Source organism: Typopeltis vanoorti, chromosome 4 (genome assembly GCF_054136105.1).
Source record: "Typopeltis vanoorti isolate ZY-2024b chromosome 4, IOZ_Tvanoo_1.0, whole genome shotgun sequence".
Classification (NCBI taxonomy): Eukaryota; Metazoa; Arthropoda; class Arachnida; order Uropygi; family Thelyphonidae; genus Typopeltis; species Typopeltis vanoorti.
This window is the reverse complement of record NC_143552.1, coordinates 162,270,232-162,293,711: the sequence shown is the minus strand read 5'-3', so window position 1 is coordinate 162,293,711 and position 23,480 is coordinate 162,270,232. Positions and strand designations below refer to the sequence as shown.

The following is a 23,480-nucleotide window of genomic DNA, read 5'->3' as shown; positions in this document are numbered from 1 at the left end:
TCAGTGTGTGGTCAAGAAAGAAGTGGAGGAATTTTTCGAGTCATTAGAACAGGCAGCTGACATAAAGAAAATGGAAAAAATGGTCCTTGTTGGAGATCTGAACAGCAAAGTATTAAACAAATCCCAATAGGCACATAGGAATATTTTGGGAAAATTTGGAGAAAGGGTCAAAGCTAATAATAATGATAAGTATTTACTGGACTTTTGCTCAGAACATGAACTAGTTATTAGTAACACTTTATGTTTCTTTATGTTTCAACATAAAGATGTGCACACATTCACATGGAGAGAAGACACAAGAAATAAAAAAAGCCTCATTGACTATATTATTGTTGATAGTAATATAATCATGCTGATTCAGGATACAAGTGTGTGCAGAGGATTTGAAATTGAAAGTGACCGTTACTGAGTACTAAGAATGATAAAAATGGATATCACACTGAAAACAGCAGCAAGTAAGAAAATTTTATAAAGAATTAAAGTTAAATACCCTTTACAGGTAAACTGTAGACTCGACTATACAAACATTATTGAAGAAAAAATGAAACATATTGAAAACAAGAACCAAACCCTGGAGTTTTAGTGGCAAACTCTGAAGAAGACATTCACTGATTCAGCTCGGGAGGTAATGAAGTTGTCTGCAAGGATAGAAAAATAAGAACCCTATGGTGGACACAACAAATTAAAGAAGAAGTCCTGGAAAAGAAGCACACAAAAAAGTTCCTAGCAAGTAAGTCGACAGATGCTCTAAAAGAATACAAAGAAAATATAAGAGAGCTATGCTATGTGTAAAAGTAGCTAAACAAAATTCATGGGAGGACTTTGGTAAGAATATAGAAAATAAATATCAGGAAGGTAACAAAATGTTCTGGAGACTATTGAAAAAGTTCAGAAATGGAGGAAAGAGTGCTGTAAAAGGAATCAGAGATGATAAAGGTGACATGAAGACTGAACATAAGGATATCCTAAATTTCTGGAGTAATTACTTTGAATCACTGTTAAATGAAACAAGCAGTGACAGAACCATACTAGAAAATTTTCAAGAGAATGCAAAGAGGAGCACACATCAATACTTGAGATAGAAAAGCTGTCAAAAACTTGAAATGTAGAGAGGCAGATGATAATCGTATGATGATATGATGTGTAGATGATATTCAAGCAGAAATACTTAAGGAGGTAGAAAAGTTTTGCAGTAGCCATGCTGCATAATTCATAGGATCTGGACAGAAAGTCGAATTCCCAATGATTGGAGAGAGCTCTCCAATTTATAAAAAAGGGGAATAAAGCTGAATGTGAGAATATAGAGGAATTTCTCTACTGAGTGTTCCAGGTAAGATTTTGCAAGCACACTCAAAAAGAGGTTGAGAAAGATAAACTTGGGGAAGAACAAACTGGGTTCAGGCCAAATAGAGGTTGTCAAGATCAGATTTTTATTTTAGGACAAATCGTTGAGAAATCGTGGGAATATGTACTTAGTTTTACATATCTGGAAAAGGCATACATAAGGTGCACAGAGAAAAGCTTTTCAAAACACTCCAATTATATAGGGTAAATGGAACATTATACAGAGCAATACACAGTCTATATTTAAGTTGTCAGTCAGCAGTTAGAATTGAAGGAAATACTAGAAGATGGTTTGATATAAAATCAGGAGCAAGACAAGAATGCACATTACCTCTAACTCTTATTCATCATCTATATGGACCACATTATGAAAGCAAGTGGCATTAGGCCTGATAGTAGAATTGGATATGTCAAGCTCTGTTCTTTGCTTTATGCAGATGATGTTGTACTCCTAAACACATCTAGTGCAAATCTACTCTAACTAACTCTAACTAAATTGAATAACAGCTAACAAATTTGGCATGAAAATCACCCATATAAAGACCAAAAAGTATTAGTACAGAAAACTTCAATTACATTCTGAATGAAGACCCTACAAAACAAGGAAAATATTTCAGCTATTTAGTAGAGATTCCAGTGAATATGGCAATTAAATCTGGAAATAAACAATAGAATAAGCAAAGCTGGTATATGGTGGGCAGCCAGCTGAATAAATTTATATGAAATAATAGAGAAATTATCCACTAAACTAGCAGCGTATAGACAATGTTTAAACCAGTTTTAAGTTATGAATCTAAGAGTTAGGTTAGAAATAAAGCACTTGATCCAAGACTACAGATATGATGGTTCTGAGAATAATTAGGGCAATGCACTGATGGCTTCAATGGCAGAATCATATTAAAAATTGGGATATTAGAAAGCAACCTGACATTATAATAATATTAAATCCTTTCTATTTAAGGATATGTCAGCAGAACTATGGCCACTTAAATAGAATGGGTGAGGATAGGTTAACAAAACAGGTGCTTGATGACAAGGTGGCAGGAAAGAGACTCAGAGGAAGACCAAGATCTAGGTGGATTGATTCAGTCATAAGTGCCTTAGAAGCATGAAATGTCAGATATGATGATATTGGAGGCTCACAAGTAATAGACTAATTTGGTGGAAAATTGTTAGGAGATTAATAATAATGTAAACTTAATCATGTGGTGCTGTCATGGTAACCTGAACACTCCTTGGGAATACATATCAGAAAATTGATGACGATGATGATGATATCTTGTTTCTACCACAGAGATACCATCTGAGTTATAATAACACACACAAAAACACACAAAGAATAAGGGGAAGATGTTATACTAGAACATCCACAGAGGGGCACCCTGTATGGGCATGCTTTTGAGCAGGAAGTTTAAGTATTACTGTTTTTCAAATCTGGCAGTTTCATACAAGGATATTTATTTAGATTTGGTTTTTGTAAAACTTCTTATTTCAAAAAAATTCTTTCAAGTTTGTATTTGATTCAAGGAGCACAGCAGTTTTTCCTGTTTGTTTTTATGAAGGTGTCCAAAGTCATGGTCAGCTAGACCTGACTGGACATTAGTTGTGGCAGCAGATATACTTTAAAAATTATTCAAGGCAGATGTTAGCAGATCTCTCAGTCTGACCATAATACAAGTTGCAAGAACAATGAATGTTGTGTACACTTGGTTGATACATAGGGGACAACCCTCTTAAGACTCTAGGCTAACATCTTCCAATCATAATCATTGTTTATGTGATTATTAAACCAAATATAGTTCATTAATTAGTTAATTATTATCACTACATATGGGTTTTCTCCTCTAAACAACCACATAAGTAAATCTTACATACAACAACAACAAAAAGTTCGGAGCCAGTGGCATACAAAAAAGAAAAAGTATTTCCCTCATTCAATGAATATGGCTTCAGTGATTATCAAAAGACTAATTTTAATACTATCTTCAATCCAGTAAGCAAAGGTTACCTCTTTTTGCAGTTTTTTAAAAAAATTTTTTATCATTATAATTCAAATGTCATTTTGACTATATACTTAGTTGTAGAGACTTGCAAAGGTAATGAAAATAGCAAGGAAAGAGGCAAATATGGATATCAGAATAAATGGGGAAAAATTGAATCAAATAAAAACATTTAAATATCTAGGAAGTGTTATTAGTAGTATGGAAGATGTAAAAGTGACATAAAAGCAAGAATAGCAATGGGAAGAGATGCCTTTAATAGAAAATGGAATTTATTCAGAAGTAAAATGGACAGAAACCTAAAGAAAAGACTAATAAAATGTTATGTGTGGAGTGTTGCCCTCTATGAAGCTGAAACTTGGACATTGAAGAAAGAAGAAATTAAGATTTTGGAAAGTTTTGAGATGTGGATTTGGAGAAGGATGGAAAAAATCAAATGGACAGATAAAATAACTAATGAAAAGGTCTTAAAAAGAGTAGAAGAAAAAAGAACTCTGTTAAGGAGGATAAAAAGAAGCAAGGGAACTGGATGGACATATTCTGAGAGGGAATGGAATCATCAGATCAGGGATGCCATTATCATTTGAAGTAAAAATAGACAGAAAATACCCAGAGGAAGAGTAAGGAAAACAATGCTGAATGGAGACAGGTACACAACCTTGAAAGAGAAGGCTCAGAACAGAAGAGAGTGGAAGGAAAGTTTCTGCTACTGAAAGAAAAACCTGCTCAATTGCAGAATACTCAAGAAGAAGAGATTGCCTTGTATTTCTGACATGTGCTTTGCACTCTAAGGATGAAAATCAAGCTTTTGATTTAGCCCCTCTCAAACCTTCTATATGTTTCCCTAATGGTAATCTGTCCTTTTTGGTATACAGGAAACTCACTCGCACTAGTAGATACATTCACAAACTTCACAAAATTCCCATAATCCCCCCCCCTTCTCAACAATAATAGAGCCTATAACCTTTGTTCCAGTGAGGCCTCTTGCAGAAGAACTCAATCATATACACCACACCTTCCTATCTAATTGTCATAGTTCCCACAGAATGAAAAAATAATGACTCCTTCCCCCAATACATGACCTTCTCTTCAAAATGATTTTAGTAATGTTATCACAATATCCTGTGTTTGAGGCACATCAGAAAAAACAGCCAGATTCTTAAGGAAATACAACCTCTGCACAGCTCTCAAACCCCACTTGAAACTGGCTACCCTTATAACTCCATTGACTAACTTTCTCTCCTCTGTTGCTGGTATACATCGAGTTACCTGTTCCTGCAAGCTAGCCTACTATGGACTGAAAAGAATATCAGCTGCCATCTGAATAGAAGAACATAAAAAATACATCTTCAGTCATGACAAGGTCAACCGAGCCTCGCAGACCATGCACTGGATGTGGCTCATAGAATCAACTGGAAAAAGACCACCATACTCCACTGTAGTAAATTTAAAAAAGAAAAACTGTTTTTAGAATCTGAAGTTGCTCTCAAAAATCAGCCTAATTTGAATAAATATGGTTGCATAAAATTTCCTAAAATATGAGAAACGCTAATAGTTCAAGATCCCAGTTTACATCCTAGGCCATCAACAGGTGCCCATGGAGGGTACCCCCACCTATTTAGGACTCTAGTCTTTCATCCAGACTTTTTCCAGTCATCTTCTCAGTCACAGAAGATGTGACTGTGACAAAATACTGTAAGAATTAAAGAGTATTTTTAATTATTTCTCAGTGCTGCTTTTCTGTTTCACTCCAATAAGCCTATAGCATGAGGAGTAAATCTATTAATGAGTTATATCTTTTCTCTAGGTATTTTCAAGGGTGCTGCTCCAATGAACTGACCACCACCACCATCATTCCTTTACTTTTCTCTAATCATGCACAAACACGAGCAGCTGCAAATTACTTTCTTCTGTCTAAGCACCTGCCTGCACATAGCAATGTTGTTTATTTTAAGTGTGTGTGCATGTGTGCACGCACACACATGCATGTAAAATTTAAAAAAAAAAGTCTAATGTGCCTGCAAATATGCTTCGTAAAGAGCAGGGTGATTTGAATAAATGCAGTGTATCGAATGGCATATTGTAATGAAAATTTCATTATGTGAATGCTTATTATAACCAATGCTATCTTGCATATTATGTGATAAAGGACTAAAACAAAAACTGTACTTCCTCTTAACACAGGAATGAACATTCTAGGAGCACTATGAAGGACAATTAATAATAACAGCAATAATAACAGAATTTTAATATAATATCTGTAATATGACAAAATTATTTACCTAATTCCTTGAAAATATACCTTGGCTGAACCCTCATTGCATGTTGAACATATTCATGAAGAATGCAAACATAGGATTTTCCACTTGGGTTCATAATAAATTCTACAAATCAAGAAAAAAAAAACATTAATCATATCAAATTAACCAAATGAAGACAGCTGAATTAATTCTAATGAATATGACTTCTTGTTACAAAATGTACCAGACTACTAAAGTAAGACATTTGTACCCCCATCCTTTACAAATCTGCTGACCACTATAGAGGATTGTCCCCATCTGACCAGTTCTGTATCATAGTTAATAGAGATTGTTCAAATTATCAACTACTAGTATAGAAGTGCATACCGGGCTGCAGTCTGATGTTTTCAATTTTGTCATCACTCTTATGTAATGAGAATTCAGACACACAATTCTTTGAGCACATCACCCTTCTGTGTATATTCCATAAATTATTCCACTATTAAAATTTTTCAAAACATTACAATTATATGAAGTAAGTGGAATATTATACAGAGCAATATATCAACAGTCTGAATTGAAAGAAATACAGGAAAATGGTTTAATATAAAATCAGATGTAAAACAAGGGGGCAATATCTCCACTGTGTTGTTCATCACCTATATGTAATATTAAACCTCATATCAGAACTGGAGATATCAAACTTAAATCTGCTTTATGCAGATGATATGTTACTCCTAAATAAATCTAGGAATTTCTCTACTGAGTGTTCCTGGTAAGATTTATGCCAGTATACTTGAGAAATGGTTGAGAAGGATTGTGGAAGAGAAGCCTGGTGAAGAACAAGCTGGATTGGCCAAACAGAGGCTGTCAGGATTAGATTTTCACTTTACGACATATAGTTGAGAAGTCATGGGAATATAACAAAGATCGGTATTTAAGTTTTGTAGATCTCGAAAAAAGCATATGGCAAGGTGCCAATAGAGAAGCTATTCTAAACGCTACAGTTCTATAGTGTCAGTGGAACATTATATCAGACAATATTTGGACTTTATTTGAGTTGTAAGTCAGCAGGTAGAATTGAAGGAAATACAGGAAGATGGATTAATGTTAAATCTGGTGTCAGACAGGATGTACATTATCCCTTCTGTTATTCATTATCTATATCTAATCAGTAAATTGCAGCATATGGGAATGGACATAGGGTTGGTGAGATGGATAGGAGGGTGGTTGACGGAGAGATATCAGAGAGTGGTTTACTCGGGAGTAGAGTACACAAGACGGCCTGTGACTAGTGGTGTGCCACAAGGATCTGTTCTTGGACCACTGCTGTTTAATTTGTTCATAAATGATATAGGAAATGATCTGAGAGGAACAGTTCATTTGTTTGCAGATGATGCGAAGTTGGGTAGGGCAATAGTGAATGCAGATGACGTCAAAATTTTGCAGGATGATTTGGATAGATTGGAGGTCTGGGCTAAGGAGAATGGATGTCAGTTTAATGTGGCAAAATGTAAGGTTATGCATTTTGGGGTGAAAAGATTGGCGGCAGTTTACTACATTGGTGGAACCGTGCTCCAGGAAATTGATGAGGCACGAGATTTAGGAGTGTTGGTAGATAAGGAATTGAAATTTAGGGGACACATTGCAAAAGTGACCAAAACAGCTCATCAAATCACTTGGTTGCTGAAGAATACGTTGACAAGCAGAGACAAGCAGGTTATTGTTCCTCTGTATCGAGCCTTGATAAGACCCCATCTAGACTACTGTGCTCAGATTTGGTCACCTAGGTTTCTTCTTGATGGGGAGGAGGTGGAGAGGATCCAGAGGCGAGTGACCAAGATGATAGCAGGTCTGTGGAATGAACCATATGAGAACAGGTTGAGGATTTGTGGGTTGCAAAAATTGGTTGATAGGCGGAGGAGGGGAGATATGATTGAGACATTCAAATTACTGAAGGGTTTCTATAAAATTAATTCAGAAGATATTTTTGAGAACAGGGCTGGTTGTGGGAGGACTAGGGGACATCCATGGAAACTGGGCAAAAGTGTGGTTAGTAAAGGTGTTAGAGCTGGGTTCTTTACTTTTAGAGTAGTGAATGAGTGGAATGCGCTCCCTGAGTCTGTGGTGGATGCTGTGACAGTGAATGAGTTTAAGGCGAGGTATGATAGATACTGTATGAATGTCAAATAGTTGTGATGAATATGATTTGGGGCCTCCCTCGATGAGTCTAATGACTCCCTGGAGTTGCCCGTAATAATAGTAATATGGATCACATTATGAAGGAAAGTGGTATTAAACCTGATATCAAAATTGGAGATGTCAATTTCAGCTCTTTGCTTTATGCAGATGATGTTATACTTCTAAAGAAATCCACTACAAGTCTGCAAGATTCCCTGATTAAATCGAATAACTGTTGTAATAGATATGGTATGAAGGTCAGCAATAACAAGACAAACAAAATGAAAATAGGCAGAAGCATTGAAAATAGCAACTGCATTGTGAATGGAGAACCTATAAAACAAGTAAATCATTTCAGCTGATTAGGCATGATTTTTAGTGAAGATAGTAAATTAAATATGGAAATAGACAACAGAATGAACAAAGCTGGTATGGTAGGAAGTCAACTGAATAAATTTATATGGAATAAGAGAGAAATTAGTCAAAACACTAAATTAGCTGTATACAAGACAGTGTTCAAACCAGTTTTAATTTAGGGATCTGAGAGCTGGGTCAGAGGTAAAACACTTGACCAAAGACTAGAGACCACAGATATGAGAGTCTTGAGAAAGATTAGGGCATGAATGGATGGCAACAATGGCAACATATTATAAACAAGGATATTAGGAAAGAACTTGATATTGTCAACATCCAGGAATGCATTAGCAGAGCTAATCTCAGGTAGTATGGGCACTTAAACAGAATGGGAGAGGAAAGATTAGCAAAACAAGTGTTTTCTGCCTCTGGGTCTTTTTCTGCAAATGGAAAAAGACCCAGAGGAAGACCATGATATAAGTGGATTGATAAGGTAAAAAGCGCCTTAGAAGATAGAAATATAAGATCTGACAATGTTGGAGTCTTGACAGGTAACAAATTGATTTGGAGGAAAATTATAGGAAAATCCACTTTGGGAAAATAGGGAAATGTATCTCAGCATTATGTAAGGTATAGAAAGATGGAGAGCCAATTCAGTGCATAGAAATACATACATAGAAAACTTCAATTTCTGGCCATGCTCCACCAAAGTTATAATTCTATCAAAATATTTGAATTTCAAACCCCACCCCCCTCCACACACACACATATACCAAATAAAAAAACTCAGACTTCTTAGCTTAGCAATTACTTATTTCTCATTATCTAGTTATAATTATTAAAATATTTGGATCCCAAATTCCCAGCCAATAAAACCTTACTGTTTAGGCAGTCATCAATTTCTCATATCTCCCATAGGTTCTCACATTTTTTTAACTCAATCAAACATAAACATAATATAGGAAAATAATCCACTAGATTTTTAATATCAGTTTGAGTTAAGAAATTTGTATTCATTTTAATTTTTTTTTTTTACCAAATGAAAGCACAAAATTTTTAAATTAGAAGGCATATAATACCAAAAAAAAGTATAGAAGATAAAGTATAGCGATGTCAAGGAAAAGGAAAGTCACTAGCGGAGTGCCTCGGGGATCTGTTTTAGGGCCATTACTGTTTAACTTGTACGTTAATGATATAGGTGAAGATTTGGATGGAGACATTTAGTTGTTTGCAGATGATGCAAAGTTGGGATGAACCATAAAGAGTAGTGATGCAGGAAGACTTGAATAAATTGAGTGATTGGGCACGGAAATGGGGATGTGAGTACAATGTTGCAAAATGTAAGGTTTTAAAATTTGGAAAACAAAGATGGGATGCAGAATTTATGCTTGGTGAGGATACATTGTTGGAGGTGGAAGAAATAAGAGATCTGGGAGTGATAGTGGATAAGGATCTGAAATTTAGGGGACACATAGCCAAAATTGTGAAGACAACACAAAGGCTTCTGGAAATGATGCGGAGGACACTGACGTTATGAAGTAGGGAGATTCTTGTTCCGTTGTATAAGGCTTTGATTAGGCCACATATGGACTATTGTGCCCAGATTTGATCACCTGGTTTTCAGAAGGATGAAGAGATGTTGGAAAGGGTCCAAAGGTGACTGACTAAGGCAGTTTCTGACCTCTGGAATGTCGAGTATGAGGAAAGATTGAGGAGATGCAATTTGCAAAGTCTGGTGGACAGGAGGAAGAGGGGAGATATGATAGAGACCTACAAGTTGGTAAGGGGTTGTTATAGGATCAATGCTGGAGAAGTTCTACAGAAAATAGTGGGAGATCGGGGGAGAACCAGAGGTCATCCCTGGAAACTGTATAAAGAAGATGTGAGTAGGGGAGTGAGAGGCAGGTTTTTTCGTGCAGATTTGTAAATGATTGGAATGTCTTGCCTGAGAGTGTGGTGTCTGCAGGGAGTTTTAATGTGTTCAAAGCATGGTATGATGAGCTGTATGTGTGATAAAAGGACCTCCTAGATGAGTCTTTGACTCCATGAGGTCTTGGGTTATAATAATAATAATAATACTTCCTCATTCAAAATAAATAAATAAAAATAAAATAAATTAAAGCAATAACAAAATCAAACTGTTTTATTTTTGAACATATAAAAATTATGATTTAATAAATAAATCATATTTGTTGCAAGTTTTTTCCTTGGTTATACTATAAATTAAAGATGCCAAGAAATTATATTCCTGTTTTCATCCTTTATCCAAATGTAAACAAACAAAGTCTGTGTGTGAAGTAACTTCACGACTATGGGCTACTTGCATATAGAGGCTAATCACTTCACATTAATTGCCTTGGTATCCTATAATGCAACACACATATCGTTACAGACATAGCATTATACTTGTCCATAAGGATATGTGCATTGCATTATGGGATACTAAGGCAATTAATGTGAAGTGATTAACCTCTATATACAAGTAGCTCAGTCGTGAAGTTAGTTCATGCACAAACTTTGTTTGCTAACACTTAATAAAGGATGAAACCAAGAATATAATTTCTTTGTATCTTTAATTTATAGTATAACCAAGGAAAAAACTTAAACTGTTCAAACAATATCAAACAGTAACTGCACGTGAAAAAGAGATTATGGAAAAGATATAAGTAGAGGGGTGGAGAGCAGATGCATGAAGAATATAAGACTGAGGCCAGGAGAGTGACTAGTATGGTGAGGAATGCAAAATTGAAATATGAGAAGAGATTGGCACTAAGATCCAAAGAAAATCCTAGGGAATTTTTTAGCTATGTGGCCTGTAGGAGGAGAAATGATTGTGGAAGAATAACATTCTGGGATAAAAATGGGAATAGAGTAAATGATGCAGAGGACATAGTGGAGTTTTCCAATGAACACTTTATTGGAATATTTCATCCTGGAGAAGTAGGTTTTAATACTAGAGGGATGGAGCAGGTTCGAGGTGCAAGAGGAGAGTGTGTTCCAAATACTGAGTACTCTGGATGTCAGTAAAGTGGTGGGACTGGATAGTATTTCACCACAGGTTTTGAGAGAATGTGCTAAAGAATTCACGGCTGATGGAAAGGTACCCAAGGAATGGAAGGAAGGTAAGATAGTGCCATTGCATAAGGGCGGTAGCAGACTGGATGTGTCTAAGTATAGGTCAGTTTGTGTATCATCAGTAGTTGATAAAGTCGTGGAGAAATTAGTGAGGGACCATATACAGCATTGGGAAGATGAGGGTAATGTTATCTGTGAGAATCAACATGGATTTGTTAAGGGGTGTTCATGCTTTAATAACATGATTGCCTTTTATAATAAAGTAACAACAGCAGTTGATGAGGGAAAGGCATACCCTGCCATTTTTTTGGATTTTGCAAAGGCATTTAACAGGGTGCCACATAATAAGCTGATACTTAAGTTGCAGCACATGGGTTTAGATGTTAGGTTAGTCAACTGAATCAGGATTGGCTGTCTGATAGGTATCAGAGAATTGTGTATGGTGGGACAATATCAAGAAGGCAGAAGGTTACAAGTGGGGTTCCACAAGGCTCAGTACTGGTACCGGTATTGTTTATTCTTTACATCAATGACATTGTCAATGGATTGCAAATGGATGTTCAGTTGTTTGCAGATGATGTGAAGCTGGGAAGGGTTATTAGTAATTGTGCAGATGTGGCAGCCCTGCAAGAGGATTTGAATAAACTAGACACATGGGCAATGAATGGGGGTTTCCATTTAATGCAGCAAAATGTAAAGTCTTGAAGTTTGGGATACATCGATGGGAGGAGCTGTACTGGAGGAAGTAGGGGAGATGAGATCTGGCAGTGATGATTGATAGAAAACTGAAATTCAGGGAACATATTGCAAAGGTGGTGAAGGTAACCCCGAGAATTGCAATACTGAGAAGGACACTGACCTGCAGAGATAAAAGAGTTATCATTCCATTGTATAAGACCCTGATCAGTGTGGTCTGGTCAGGTTAGACCATTGTTCTCAGATTTGGTCCCCAGGGTATAGAGGTAGATAACAAAGATCGTTTCAGGACTGTACAATGTTAGTTATGAGGATCGGCTGAGGGAATGTGGACTGCAGAGTTTGGTGAATAGAAGGAGAGGTGATATGATCGAGACTTTTAAACTGTTGAGAGGCAGCTACAGGGTTGACACTGGGGAGTTCTTTCACTTGGTGGAACAGAGGGAAGGAGCGATGACTAGGGGTCATCCCTGGAGGTTATGAAAGGAAGCTGGAGAGTGGTTGAACCAAGAAATGCATTGTCTGATAGAGTGGTGAGAGCAGGAACAGTCAATGACTTCAAGGAGTGGTATGATAGACTGTTACCTAGGAAGGACCTCCCACGATGAGTCTCTTGACTCTATGGAGCCTTAATAAATAATAATAAAATAAACTTTTCTGCACTATGAAGAAAGAACTTCATCATTTCAAGTCCAACACCAGAAAAGTAGTAATGGCAGTGAACAATGGTGGAGCCTTCAGTGGAAGTTTCTAAGTTGCATTTCTGAGCATGCACAGAAGTGAAAAGAACATTAGCAAACGTTGCTAAGCATTCAGATGTTGAGTGAGTAGGAGAAAGGAACACAACGGAAGAAAAACTGTGGAGTTTCTGTGTCTTCAATATATGAAGACTGAACAGAAATTAGAAGAAAAGTTAGAAATAGAAGACTGAGAGAGAATATCCATGTATAAAGAGATAAGTGTGAAGTTTTTAGTAGTCATTAATCCATACAGGATTTATTTCAGTTAAAGCTGAAAGGAACTTTATTGCTGCCCAGTTCATATAGAAATGGACTCAGTAAAGTTTAATTTAGGATTCTCAGTCTGATAAGTGATTTCTAACAGTTGATATAGTTTTAGTTATTTCTTCAGAAGCTTTCATATAGAAGGCAAATTTCTTCTTAAGTGTTAAAACTGTTGATAAGGATTTAAGAAGAAGGTTGATGCTTTTGTAACAAGGTAATTCATTCTAAAGTGATGATATGGTTGATAAGGTTTTAGTAGTTTATGCAGTACTTTGCTACTACTTTCATATACAAAGTGAAGTTATAGAGGTGTCTTAGATAAAGACAAGTTGTGTTTTCTTCAGTGCTCCTTGATTTGAGATGCAAGAAGAGCCTGACTTATGTTGCAGTGACACAGAGAACAGTATCTGTGCTAGTTCTTTCTCCTGTGCAAATTCAAGAGAGAATAAAAGTTTCTGTAGGAAGCAAGAGACTGAAATTTCAGTTTTGTCTATGTAGAATAATAAGTATTGGTTTATGTGATTGTAAGAAAGTTGTGCATGTGCAAGTGTTTTTCTTTTTGTAAAATGAAAAATATTTTGGCATTTGCATAGTTAAGTAGTTGATTTGATGTTGTATATATTGTATTTTTTGTAAATTAAGGATTTTTCTTTTCATTAAAAAGTTTTTGAAGACTCAATCTTGTAATGGGCTTAATGAGTTTAAATGGTTATTATGGTTAATTTAAGAGGTTAAATTATATACGAGATATCCTGGGATATGGACCTGTGTGCAAAGTTTACTAAGAACTTAATTTCAATGTTTAATTTTTATTTAGAATTTAAGAGTTTTAACCATTCAGAGTGGGTGAGAGAAATAAATTAAAATATATACACCCCCAATCTAACACACACACACACACACACACACACACACACACACACACACACACACACACACACACACACACACACACACACACACACACACACACACAGATAGAGAGAAAATAAATAAATAATATTATAAGACATATATCAAGCAGTATGTTTGAAACATTCAGAGTTAAAATCAAATTTAAATTGAACCAGTTCATTTATTCATTTAATATGAATTTCTATTTATTTATTTTTAGATACATACAGTGTCAGCAATTTGTGAAGTAAAACATACACTTTCATGCTTACCAAAAGTTACTTGCTGTATGCTAGTAAATCACAAAATGCACAATCATGTCTGTATTTTCTTGAAGATCTTCTACTCATGGCCTGGTCAATAACAACATTTTACTGTTTGCTTTGTAATTCAACAGCCCATAATTAAAGCAGATTCTCTCTCACACACACACACACACACTGCCCAGAAGTTAATGACAAACAAATACATTATTATAATAAAATGCAGCAAGCATTAGAAAACCTTTGAATCCCCAATTAGTGTTTTACAGTAGGAGAGGTTTCATTCAAGTAAGTCTGAAAATAGGCAAAACAGCTAGAACAGGGTAGAAAAACTCTGGATGTTTTCATAATAAAAATTACGATATGTTACATAATGCCCTCTGCTTGTGAGCATTATTATGAGTAATGCTGTTTTTCTTAGGAATATGATGAAAGGTATACAAGATAAGTCTTCCAGTCATTTTATGAGTGACTTATAAACAGGGAGAGTATTAAAACATCATTTGGATAATTTTATGCATGTTAAGTACAACTACAGACAACACTCACTATAGCAAACCACAATGGTGAATTCATTCACTATAACAAACCACTAGAAAATTCAGCCAAAGTCCCATGGCATGCTAACAGAAATTAATATAGCACACTTAGTGCTGTGCTTTAACAAAGTATCTCTTTTGTGTCTGTAAGTTGCTAGTAACAATAGTGAGAATTGATGATGATGATGATGATGGTGGCATTTCCGAAGAAGAGAGCGACTGCTATTCTTCTTCTGTGTGGCTATGAAAGAAAACGAGCAAGTAATATCACCCTAAAAAGCTTGTATATCTGTACAAGTTGCATATTACCAATTTAATAATTGGTAATATGTTTTCCATAAATTGGAAAATGAAGATAACCATAGTTAATTTTAAAATTAAGTACAAAATCTGCAAACAGCAGATTCCGTGAAGGCATTATAACATAATATTTCTTAAAAGTTAGTTGAATTATCGTAAACAGAATGAAAGACTTGTCCACTGAAATATCTATCTTGTCTTCATAAAAATTTCTAACAATATATGTTATTTAAGCAATTTACTAGCAAATAAACATAGTCCAAGAAGCATCATCTCTAGGCTTTGTAACTGCTAAGAATGTGTGCATTATAAATTTATATTTATGAATTATATCTGATTTTTAATAGCAAGAAAAAATCTAATGCTACTGCTGTCATTACCTCGCTTCACATTATATCCTGCTACTTGGCCTTTATCATGGGGCAAGAGACAAGTAATTAATTTTGTACTTTCAGGCTAAAAATAAAAACATAAAGCTTATTTTAAGCATTTAAAATGGAAAAAAAATAATGATAATGAGGGTTAGTTAACTATAATTAATTTTAAACTATATATTTTAGTAATAATGATGAAACCACAGTAAACTACACTTAACATGCAGAGCATGTCTGCAAGGTTTCTAAAAAGTGTTTGCATTTAAATTGATTTTCTCAATGAATAAACAGACATTATAAATCAATTTGAACAAATATCGGTTGCATATATATCAGTGGTGTAGCATTTATGAGATGTCAAGCTTCTATATAGTACAAGTAAAATTTATAATTTTTTTCTATTCATTGCTATTTTATATTTACTTTATTTTCTTCACTAGCAAAGCAAAAATATAAATGTAGCAGATATGAATATTACAATTTCCATTATAAACATGTTATAAACAAACAAAAATAAATAAATAAATGATAAACATTTTATAATTATTGTTATTTATAACATGTACATATACACTAACTACCAAGGAATATGCTGCCAGATTGTAAGCTATAGTGAAAAATGTGAAACATTTTAATTTCTGTTTCTGTATTATATTTATAAATAAGAAAAACTGGATTATGAATTACAAAGTAGCTATGATAATTGGTGTTTCCTTTCTTTTAAGCTTACACGGTGATCCGAATGCATTTTTGAAAATTATGAAGACAACCACCGTGTTTGAATAAAAACTTTAGTTTAATATAACTAAAATCTACATTCGACGTTTTGACCTTTATGTCGAGGTCATCTTCTGGAGCATACAACTATACACAGAAAACAAGCTACACTACAATCAAACTGCTTGTTAAAGACACTGACCAACCGCTACAACAACTGTTGGCCTGACCTCTGGTGAAAAAATAAATAAATAAAAAATTTTTTAAAAATAAATAAATAAATAAAAAGTATACATCAATGCTCGAGTCCTATTATTGGTGTTATCTATTGGTTGTAGAAATACATTGGGCACAACAAGTATCTATCTATATACATATATTAACATCATGTACATTCCAGCCCATTGTTATGGAATGGTTTCTAATACTAGCTGTAGATTGGCTAGAGTCCTGACTTATGCTGGATCTTATATATTAGGTAGGCTGAATGTGTGCCATCCAGATCCTTGGAATTTTCATGCCATCTTTGTTGTTGATATTTGGGTGGTTTATCAGGATTTCGCAGGCTTCCTTAAATTTCCTTTCGTACCAGGTTTTTGTGCGGTGTAAGGTGTTGAGTGCGTGGTCTGAGAGGCCTGCTTCACCATAATGGTTATATTTAATGTACTAATGTGTTCTTTCTTGCATATAGGGATTGTCTGTCCTGTTTCACCAATGCAGTAAGTTACAGGTGCAGCAGATGCAATAGACTCCAGGATGTGCTAATGGGAGGAGAGGATCCTTAGAGGAGTATATGGTTTTAAGTTTCGTGGGTGGTTTAAAGGTGACATTGAGGTTATAATGTTGTAAGATTCTGTTGATTTTTTCCGATAACCCTTTAATGTATGGGATGGCTATGGTTTTATTGTAATCTAGATTAGTTTTTGTTGTTGTTTTATGGAGTATTTTATTAATAGTATTTTTGTTATAGCCATTATTTATGAATGTGTCACTGATGATTTTTAGCTCTTGTTTCAGGGCTTGCTGGTTAGAGAAAATTGTTGTAGCTCTGTTTTTAAGGGTGTTAATGACTCCATATTTTTATGATGGGTGGTGATATGAATTAGCATGTATGTATTGGCCAGTGTATCTCACCACCCATCACAAAAATATGGAGTCATTAACACCCTTAAAAACAGAGCTACAACAATTTTCTCTAACCAGCAAGCCCTGAAACAAGAGCTAAAAATCATCAGTGACACATTCATAAATAATGGCTATAACAAAAATACTATTAATAAAATACTCCATAAAACAACAACAAAAATGAATCTAGATTACAGTAAAACCATAGCCATCCCATACATTAAAGGGTTATGGAAAAAATCAACAGAATCCTACAACATTATAACCTCAATGTCACCTTTAAACCACCCACTAAACTTAAAACCATATACTCCTCTAAGGATCCTCTCCTCCCATTAGCACATCCTGGAGTCTATTGCATCTGCTGCACCTATAACTTACCGTACATTGGTGAAACAGGACGGACAATCCCTATATGCAAGAAAGAACACATTAGACACATTAAATATAACCATTATGGTGAAGCAGGCCTCTCAAACCACACACTCAACACCTTACACCAAATCATCTGGAAAAGCACCTGCTCTTTACACCGCACAAAAACCTGGTACGAAAGGAAATTTAAGGAAGCCTGCGAAATCCTGATAAACCACCCAAATATCAACAACAAAGATGGCATGAAAATTCCAAGGATCTGGATGGCACACATTCAGCCTACCTAATATATAAGATCCAGCATAAGTCAGGACTCTAGCCAATCTACAGCTAGTATTAGAAACCATTCCATAACAATGGAATAGAATGTACATTATGTTAATATATGTATATAGATAGATACTTGTTGTGCCCGATGTATTTCTACAACCAATAGATAACACCAATAATAGGACTCTAGCATTGATGTATAATTTTTTTAAATTTTTATTATTTTTTTAAATTAATTTTTTATTTATCTTTTTATTTTTATTTTTTTCCACCAGAGGTCAGGCCAACAATTGTTGTAATAGTTGATCAGTGTCTTTAATAAACCAGTTTGATTGTAGTGTAGCTTGTTTTCTGTGTATAGTTGTATGCTCCAGAAGATGACCTCGACATAAAGGTTGAAACGTCGAATGTAGATTTTAGTTATATTAAACTAAAGTTTTTATTCAAACACAGTAGTTGTCTCTGTAATTTTCAAAAATGCATAATTGGTGTTTCATTTGATTATTATAAAACTTGTATTCGTTACACTGCTGTAATTATCTGTGTATTAGTAGTCCATCCCAAAACACTGATCATGAAAAATGGAAAATGGTATTTACATTGTGCATCAGAATTTTGTATTCAAAACAGAACACGAAGGGAACTTGCATACTGTATGTCACTTCATCATCCATTTATATATTATCTCATCAGAAACTAAACTCAGGTTTTTTATCTCTCCCACAAAAAACATTCAGGCATAGTTAGAGAATGTTATCAAATATAATACACTAGTACCATAGCCTAATTGTTGCTTCAGCTGTAATTCCAACAAGCCAACTCAACATAATGACTTGTCATGATCAAGCAACTTAGTTTTACATAAACCTAATTATAGGGCAATGTTAATCTTCCTCAGTATGCTATGTCTGTCAACTGCATAGGTTGTTTGGCCAGGCAACTTATGGCAAGAGGAAAAAAAAATGCAAGTTTCCAGAAGGAAACCCTTCTACTTCCATATGAGATTGACTAGCTCCCTTTCAGATAAAAAAGTTGTAAAGGTTACTCGTGTCCTAGATATATTCCTAGACAAAGGAATATCATCACTGTCATCACTGTTTCATTACTTCAAAATGTTATTCTGAAGAACGTAATTTGGAATTGCCTATCAAATTTTGGAAGTATAATCTTTTTTTATTATTTCCTTATTATTTTTATTATATTATTTTATGGATATTATTTCTGGGAAAACTCCCATATTACTCCTCTTAAAACTATTATATTTACGGCTATTTTGCCTGCTTCTGTTTAGGAGTGCCCCTATTTTAATGTCATTGGCTTTTTACTCACGAATTCTTAGGGCTTTGTAGATGTATTTTACAAACAAATATATGTAGCATAAAGGAAGAGAAATTTACACATACCTTTTATCTTGGGTATTGTGGCTTGTCTTCTTTCTGCGGTGTGCAAACTACTGCAGTTATGGTGTTTTGGAAGGAAGTGGGGAGGGGTCTTAGATAATGTGGGGGGATTAAAATAGAAAAACCCGGGTTTTTTTGTGTAATATATATATATATATATATATATATATATTATTATTATTATTAGGGGTGGGTGGGGCGATTTTTTATAGGGTGGGAAAGGGTTAAAGGGGTTGAAAAAGCAACTGATTTTTTGAGGGAGAGTTGTGAGAAAAGGTGGTTTGACGGGGTGCGGTCTATTTCGACTATGCTTGTCATCATCTGAATTCATGGAGGAAGTGGATGCTATGTCAAGTTGGCTAGGTGTTTCTGCCTTTGAAGTATTTGTGTTATCGCCTATTGGTCGGGATTGTGACCTCAATTTTCCGTTGTGAAGCTTCCAAACCTCGGAGATTATGTAGGGCCGGTAGACCTTGATAGAATTTGCGTCACATTTTATGGCTATTGTTTTCGATATTCTAAGCATTGTTTCACTGTTTTGTCTGTCTATTATGATGGCCTTGTCGATTTGCGAGGTATGTTTTTGTTCAAGGGCATGGACAGCTATTTCTGTTTTTCCTGCACTTTGTATTCGATTTTTCTTTTTGATGTTGCGTTTTTTAGTGTTTAAATGTTCTGGAATGGGGATGTTACAATCACGGAAGTGTTCTTGTAGTCTTGCCCATAAAGACCTGATGGTGGAACCTGTGTAGGTGATATCACAGTCTTTTTGGCAGGGAAATTTCTAGAGTACATTGCTGTGTTCAAATATTTCTTTGGGTGTGTGAGATTTAGTGGGTTTTAGGAGATTCGCCAATTTTTGGTTTATGGTGAATACTAATGTTTGTAGTCAGTGTTTGAAGATGTATTTGTAGGCTTTGTATGTGTTCTGGGTGTATAGCAGTTTGATAGGTTTTTGTGTTGAAAAGTTCGTTTTGTACTTGGGTTTTTTGGCGGGTTTTGGCTGTCTTGTTTGCGTAATTGATTAGTTGTGTGGGATAGTTGTGATTTTTGAAGATCTGTTTTAGTTTCTTTATTTCTGTGTACAGATAGCTATGATTAGTTGAAAACTTGTAAGCATTTATGAATTGTGATAGGATGACCAATTATTTAACAGAATATGGATGGTATGAGTGGAAATGGAGGTAGTTTCCAATATGCAAGGGTTTGTGGTATATGTTCATGACTATTTTGTTGTTTATTCTGATTAATGTCAAGTTTAAGAAATTGATGGATTTGTTCTGTTCGGTTTCTATTGTGAATTTTAGTCTATTGCTGTAACTGTTTAGGGACGCTTTTAAGGTGGCGATGTGTGTAGGATTTCCAATAATAACCGTAAATAATAGTCATGTAGGATTTCCAAAATAGCCTTAAATATAATATTATTTTATGTTAATTAAAAAAATAGGAATAAATATTTCGATAGATCTTCCATGAAAAAAAAAAGAATGATAATCAGAGTGTATATTAATTGTACTCATCTGTTTCAAGCTCACAGAATCAACAAGCAGAAGTATAAATTAAAGATGCCAAGAAGTTATATTCTTGGTTTCATCCTTTATCCAAGTGTAAGCAAACAAAGTCACTTCATGACTGGTCTACTTGTATAAAGGCTAATGACTTCACATATTTTTAGCATTAGCATTATACATCTCCATAAGGATATGTGCATTGCATTATGGGATACTAAGGCAATCGATGTCATTTGGATGAAACCAATAATATAACTTCCTTCATTTTAGAAATTATGGACTTTACAACCATGTTAAAAAAAAAAAACTATTTTTAATTTCCGATGTTTCGACCTTCATATTAAGGTCATCATTTGGAGTATATACACATATACAAAGGACAAGCTGAGTTACATTTCACACAGTATGCTAAAGAGACAATGATTTGATCAACAGTTATTCTACTGGCATGACCTCTAGTGAAAATATAATATTAAAAAAAATACAGATAAAATTAAAAATTAATTAATTATTTAGAAACTACATCAAAACTAAATTCTATTTAAGATAACATAAGAGAAACATTCTCTCATATAAATAGTTTTCATACAGTAACAATGATGTCCTAATTTAGCATGACAATTGTTATATTAGATTTAAGATTCTGGATTATCTTTGTTGTTTATGTTCCATCGAGTCGTTTTCGACTCCTGGTGATTCTATGAACATACTTCTCCATTCAGATCTGTCCCTGGCCATATCTTTCAGAATTTCCAAGAGCATTCCAATTGCTTCTTTAACTCCATCCACCCATCTAGCATCATCATCTTCTCCAGACTGTCATTTGCTCGTATAATACGTCCAAAGTATGACAATTTTTGCTTGATGATCATAGCTTCGAGGGAGCAATCTGGCTTTATTTTGTCTATCACTGATTTATTGGTTTGCTTTGTAGTCCATGGTATTCTTAGTAAGCATCTCCAAACCCATAATTCAAATGCATCTATCTTCCTTCTTTCACTCTTTCTCAGAGTCCAACTGTCACATCCATACAGTACCACAGGGAATACCATTGCTTTCACAATTCTGATTTTTGTTGCGAGACTAATATCTTTAAAGATCTTGCTTAAATTTGTCATTGCTTTCTTTCCGAGCAATAATCTTCTTCTAACTTCTTCAGTACAATAATCATCTTTATCAATTTGGGATCCTAGGAGCACAAAATTGTTAACTGCTTCCATTTTCTCCTCATCTACTTCAAAATCATTAAGTTCACATGTTGCCATAACTTTTGTCTTTTTGAGGTTAAGTTTAACACCATATTTAGCATTTTCTTCTTTAACTTTCATAATAAGTTCCTCCAAATCGTCTTTGCATTCTGCTAGCTGGATTATCTACAGTCCTGTTTATAGTTAATTCTTAGGCAGAAAAGTTCTGTGGGTAGAATATGTGCCTTCCATATGCTTGGGATTTTTAAACCATCATTATTGTTCAGATTAGGGTGGTTGATAAGAATCTCACAGGCGTCCTTAAATTTACGTTCATACCATGTTTTGGTGTGATTTAAACAACTCGTGCTTTTCCAGTCAATTCTATGTAAAGTGTTCAGGGCATGATCAGATAAGCCAGCTTCAGTATGGCTGGTATGTGTTGGTTTCCAATAAACAGTTAAAACTGCCAGAAGGAAGACGTGTGACAAGTGTATCTAGAAACGGAAGTGTCTTCTGCTTTTCAATCTCAACTGTGAACTGTATGCATTTGTGTAGTTTGTTTAGGTGGCTAAGGAAAGTGTCTGGTGGCCATGGGGCCAGATCACAAAAACATCATCAACGTACCTAAGCCTTTGGGTTTTAAAGGAGAGGAATCTAGAGCATGTTGCTCAAAATGTTCCATATAAAAGTTAGCTATGGGGGGGGGGATAATGGCGAGCCCATGGCTGTGCCTTCTTTTTGTAGGTAGAAAGTGTTTTGCCATACAAAATAACCAGAATGTAATACATGCACAAAGAGCGCCGTGATATCTGGAGGGAATTTGTCCTGTAAAAGAAGGATTGTGTCATTGATTGGGACATTTGTAAAGAGGGCAGAGACATCAAAACTGACTAATAAATCATCTTTTTCTAATGTAATGTCTTTGATTATGTTTATGAAATGTTGTGTGTTTCTGATATAGGAGAGGGAAAGACCTACCAACTCCTTGAGTGTTGCTGCTAATTTCTTGACCAGGTGATAATTCGGGCTGTCTATACCTTTGACTATTGGCCAGAGTAGTGTGTTTTGTTTGTGTATCTTTGGTAGATAGACCATAAATTCTTAGAGAATGAGCGTAGTGTGGAAGTAATTTTTTGACCGTATCTTCTGGGCATGTAGTAACTGATTTAAGTAGTTTCTCTGTTTTCTTTTTTATTCTATTGGTTGGGTCATAGTTAACATGTTGATTTGTACTGTTGTACCATAATATAACTTCTTGGCATCTTTACTTATTAGTATACAACAAGCAAAACTGTACATTTCAACATAACTTTGGTAAATCAGCATGAACTCTGTATGCTGTATATTTCCTATCATATTATTAAACACTACCAAAAGCTGTGGAAGCAGAGTTTAAAGAAATGTGATAAATAAATGTCTATGTACCTGGCTTTATGCAGTAAGGTTTTAGCAGAGTACAGTGCCCTTCACACCAGCAACAATGAGTTACTTGCCAGATATTTTTTAAGCATGGCTTTATTATTATTTGAGTTCTTACTGGATTTATTTCCTATCATTATTTGATGGTTATTAAGCTAATCACCTATAAAAATCACAACATTAGAAGTACGACAGTCTATAAAGTATCT

General features: G+C 34.8%; 1 protein-coding gene across 2 annotated transcripts in view; it reads right to left on the bottom strand.

Annotated features, from left to right (window-relative positions):
* The window catches only part of pasha (microprocessor complex subunit partner of drosha), a 366,059-nt gene that overhangs the window by 90,987 nt on the left and 251,592 nt on the right, over positions 1-23,480 (bottom strand). For both annotated transcript variants that reach the window (XM_090391560.1, XM_090391561.1), the window contains exons 9-10: positions 15,271-15,346; positions 5,627-5,728 (exon numbers count right to left, since the gene is read on the bottom strand). In XM_090391560.1, the coding sequence (XP_090247686.1) occupies positions 5,627-5,728; positions 15,271-15,346 (178 nt within the window). The remainder of the gene's footprint in view (positions 1-5,626; positions 5,729-15,270; positions 15,347-23,480) is intronic.